This window comes from Charadrius vociferus, unplaced genomic scaffold (genome assembly GCF_000708025.1).
Source record: "Charadrius vociferus isolate BGI_N301 unplaced genomic scaffold, ASM70802v2 scaffold311, whole genome shotgun sequence".
NCBI classification, from domain to species: Eukaryota; Metazoa; Chordata; class Aves; order Charadriiformes; family Charadriidae; genus Charadrius; species Charadrius vociferus.
This window is the reverse complement of record NW_009646965.1, coordinates 1,787,980-1,792,548: the sequence shown is the minus strand read 5'-3', so window position 1 is coordinate 1,792,548 and position 4,569 is coordinate 1,787,980. Positions and strand designations below refer to the sequence as shown.

The following is a 4,569-nucleotide window of genomic DNA, read 5'->3' as shown; positions in this document are numbered from 1 at the left end:
CTTTCCCTAGACTCACCGAATAACCAGAGTCCTAGTTTCTTGTTGCTGCAGCATGTAAGTCTCCTGGCCTAGCTTTACTTTTTGTTTTGTTGCTGTTAAGATAAAATGACAAAGAGAAGCTAAAATGTTTAAATCTTCAGAGGCTGAGCATCCTAAATATAACTCTGCTGTTACAGACCACCTGAGTTTCTGTCCTCCTATGGTCTGATGAGAGATTTGATCCCTTCAACCAAGTTCCTTATTCTAAATAGTTGGTATCCTGCATGTACGGCTTTGCTACTTTCTTTCATTTTTTTTCTTGGAGATCCTCACGGATACTACTGCTAAATAAACCACAAGATGGGGCTAATGTGCAGCAATCAAAGTTGTGAAGTAGGCAAAGAACCTACTTTAAGTGTAAAAGCACTAGAGTATAAAAGCTCAGCAGTGTTTCTAACATAAGGCTATCACATAATGTTTTTTGAAGGGTCTTCAGTGACCAGTTCTAATAAATATAGTATGTTCTAAACTTGTACTTCTGATCTTGACTGGAATGGTCTTATAAAAAAAATTAACCACCAATTTGATTTTTGTTTCTGTGGTTGCTGTTATTATATAAGAATCTTAATTTCTTTGTTTCTAACATTAGAAAGACCAATCTTTAGTCTCTTGGAGATATGGGAAACATTGATTATTTTTAGGTTAAAAAAAAATATTTGGAATAATTATTTTTTGTGGTACTTAGCCTTTATAGACTGAGACCATTTACTGAGTGCCTGAAATCCTGATAACCAACCTGATACTGTAAAATGGCTCCAGAAAGCCCTCTCCACCAAAATCCAGGCCCCTGTCCTTATGCAATATCCTGCAAGAAGGTACCCTTTTACTTTTGGTGGTAATTTGGGTGAATGGCATGAATGGGTGGGGAGCAAGAACCAATGCTGAGTTCTCCAGAGACTCTAAGCACAAAAATCGTCCTTGTATTAAAGGAAGAGGTTTCTTTCCTGTCTTCTCTTTTATGGGCTGCTCAAATTTAAACTTCTGTTTTTTGTTTGATTTATAGGGGATCTGTGATCACACTTGTAGACATAGCAAATTTGTGTGCAGAATGAATTCTCTATCTGGCACTTCCTGTGGTGCTCTGTGAACTAGGAATGAATCTGCTGTTTTCTCTTTCCTGGCAGGGACTGTGATCACAGCCCGGCTGTATGCGAACAGATATATGTGGGTTTGATTTGGATTGGTTTGATGTTTGACGATGAATCTGACTGCTAGTTGAAGCGAGAATATGCTGCAATCTTAGCAGAAACTGTTTGGGGATGCAGAGTCTGAGTTAGGAGTGCTAAACTGCTTCTCCAGTATTAGAAAGAAAGTATCCCCTGGAGTCATATTGCAACGTTAGCAATAAAAGACTTATGTTTCCCTTTGTATTTCTTGAACAGGATACGAGCTGTTTGGGTTCATCAGCCACATGGGAACATCCACAATGAGTGGCCACTATGTTTGTCATCTCAAAAAAGAAGGAAGGTGAGTGGATTTGGGAGACACACACAAGGACAAGCGAACGTTTACTTTGAAGCGTGCATCTGTACAGAGCAGGCAGACAAACCATGCATGAAGTTACCATGTATACATTTCCCACCAAAGAATGAAGACTGTTACAGATTGTAAATGTGATGAGTCAGTTCTGATTCTGCCGAGGTCTATGCTGAAACATATCATCAGCTATCATGTGCTTGCTGTTCATTTTGGGGCGTCATTTCTGTATCTGGCTTTGTTTATTATCTGAGCTTCCCCCAACTTCCTTTCATTCCCCATCAATCGAAACCCATCAAACTATGGGCTGATACTAGTGTTGCTAGTATTGCGGTGCTGATATTGGCTGTGATTGTGTTATGTTCCTATTATTTGGCCTTGGGAATCCCTGATTTGCCTTCACTTGAACTGTAACTGCACATTCCTCTGCACATCCCTCTTCCTTTTCAGTTCCTGACTCTGCCAGTAAAGCTGCTTCAGCTGTTTCTCTGATCTTTTGTTCTTGTTGCAATGCCTAATTTTAGATTTTAAGCTCTTTGAAGTTCAGGTGTGAGAAGTCCCTGTTAAATCGTGATGATTTTTATACACATGGAATGTAATCAATGTTGTTTTCATTTCAGATGGGTGATCTACAATGACCTTAGAGTCTGTGCCTCAGAACGACCTCCCAAAGACCTGGGCTACATTTATTTTTACCACAGGATACCAAGTTAGGCCTCGAATCTATTACCTGGCCTTAAGAAGCCATAAGCCTTTTTAACGTGCCCAAAAAAGTGTACAATAAAAAGAAAATCTAAAACCAACAAAAGACCCCTAGCTGCCAAAAAGCAAAAGAAAACATGGGATATTTATAGTTTATTTAAAAACAGTCATTTGATGCTGCCTTAAGTGTTATAGGGAAAATTTCTATTGGGTGATGTATAGTATGTTGTTTTAAATTTATAGACCTTAAAGGATACCTTAAGACCATGCAGATTACTGGTGGAGTTTGCAGCAGTATATGGAGAAAACAGAAGTTTCAAAGTTGAACAATAATAGCCCAGTTCATCCCATCTTCTGCCTGTTCTGTCCATGCATCTGTTGAAGACCAGGAAGAAATATTTGCATTTTTGGTAACTGGGAGCCAGTGTTTTCAACCAGAGTTTGGACCACTTAGAGAAATCATATCACATACAAAGTTGAAGGGAGGAGGTGTGCAAGTGTTCTTCAAAGCAGAATATCTTATTTGAGAAATTATTTTTGGCACAGTGAGAAAAGTCAACTAAATTTATATCTGTTGGAATTAAGTTTTACAGTATTTTGGTTTGCCTTTTTGATGCATAAACTTAAGAAACTAATGGAGATGGAACCAATCTCCTGTCCATGCCCTATATGTTTTCTGCCAAAGACAAATAGTAGATTTTATTTTTGCAGACACAGGGGTTTTCATCTTCTCCTGAATGTTTGTTTTGCAGGTTTTCCCAACAGATTCAGGATTACAGATGCCCAAAAGAACCAGACTATAAAATTAAATGCATACCTTCAGGACAGGCAAGGCTATTATTTAAATTTTATTTTCTTATGAAGGAGGTAAAGAAGGGGTTATTGTCCAATTATATTTATTTCAGGGAAATTTGCATCTAGACCACTCACATTCCAGCTGAAATCAACTCCCTGAGAAAGTACTCACAGTGCAATTCTGCTTTCTGCCAAAGATTGCTTAAATATTTAGTTCCATCCATTGGTGGGGGAAATTGCTTAGTAAAATTGCTGATTCATTGATTTGCCAATCTCTCCTCCCTCCCTTTAAAAAACAAAAAAACTAACAAAAAGCAACAACAACAAAACCCAAACAACAAAAAAATCCCCGCCTTGAAATGATGTTTTAGCTTGCTGAAAACTTGCAAACACACCAATAATCTGATCTCTTCAACAAATACCTTCTAAAAGGGGTTTTATATCTCTGGCAGGGATGAAGGGGTGCATAGATAGGGGCTGGCCTTTCCTGTCTCTTGTTTTGGGTGTTATTTCAGTTTGTGTCACAAACAAGAATATATACGTGAGTTTTTTAAATCGTATTTGAAAACACCTATTCTAGAAAAAATACAATTGTTAGTGGAAAACCTTTCATGATTCCAAAAAAAACCCAAAAGTTCACAGTGTTGGCCACTGCTTAGAGACTGCTGCTGGAGTCGCCTTGTATAATCTTACTGAGCCCTCAAAATAAATTGGAACAGTCAGAAAAAAAAAAATTCCTCCTTACAGAGTGCAAGAGAGGCAGGGAGGTGTAATTACATTTTCTCTGCAGTCAATGCCTGCAAGTTTAATAGCAAAATTCAGGCAGCTACTCACTACAGAAGAGAACCCAAATTAAAAATCTGGTTATGAGTAGGGCATTTTATTTTTCCCAGTGTTTTGAGAAAAATTATTCTCCCTCTGGTCATATAGCCTCATGCAGAGCCAAAAAACATTGTTGTGTTTGGTTTTTTTTTTAAGTCAGTTTTTGATCTTAAAAGATTATGAGTGAAATTCTAGTGCAATAATTCTGTAGACTGTAAATGGTGCCTAACTGCTGGGAAAGCTTCCTGCACTTAGTGTTCTTACTGACACAAAAGAACGACATCCTAGCACATCAGTAAGTGGCTCCTGTGAGATTCAGCTGCCTTGTAATTATTGTGCCACCAGTTCTGGAAAAAATAAAAGCTGCCAGTAATTTTTTTTTCCTTCTTCCATGTTTTTAGTATTTGTGTATTTCAACAGAAAATGCCAGATTTGAAAATGCCAGCAAATTATGCAGTCATACACCTTTTATTTAAAGTGAAAGAACCAAACTTCTGTATATTTATTTTTGTGCTTTTTCATTCTGGCAGTAGAAAAAGGAAAAAAGGCCTCTTTTTTTTCCTTTCTTTCTTTTTCTTTTTTAATTATTTTTAATGCCCTGTTATATTCCAAGGAAGTTCAACACAACAGCTTTCCTCTTGCCTCATGAACTTAAAGGGCTATTTATAACCTAACAGGATCTGGTGGCCACAACCTTTTTATTTAGAAACCTTGGGCAAGTAAAGGCCAACAGAG

General features: G+C 37.6%; 1 protein-coding gene across 1 annotated transcript in view; it reads left to right on the top strand.

The window, feature by feature from the left end:
• Nucleotides 1-2,285, top strand: part of USP13 (ubiquitin specific peptidase 13 (isopeptidase T-3)) — a 39,859-nt gene extending 37,574 nt beyond the window's left edge. Inside the window, exons 20-21 of the mRNA XM_009895328.1 lie at nucleotides 1,422-1,506; nucleotides 2,136-2,285. Of these exons, the coding sequence (XP_009893630.1) occupies nucleotides 1,422-1,506; nucleotides 2,136-2,229 (179 nt within the window). The 3' untranslated portion in view covers nucleotides 2,230-2,285. The remainder of the gene's footprint in view (nucleotides 1-1,421; nucleotides 1,507-2,135) is intronic.
• The last annotated feature ends 2,284 nt before the right edge of the window (nucleotides 2,286-4,569 follow it).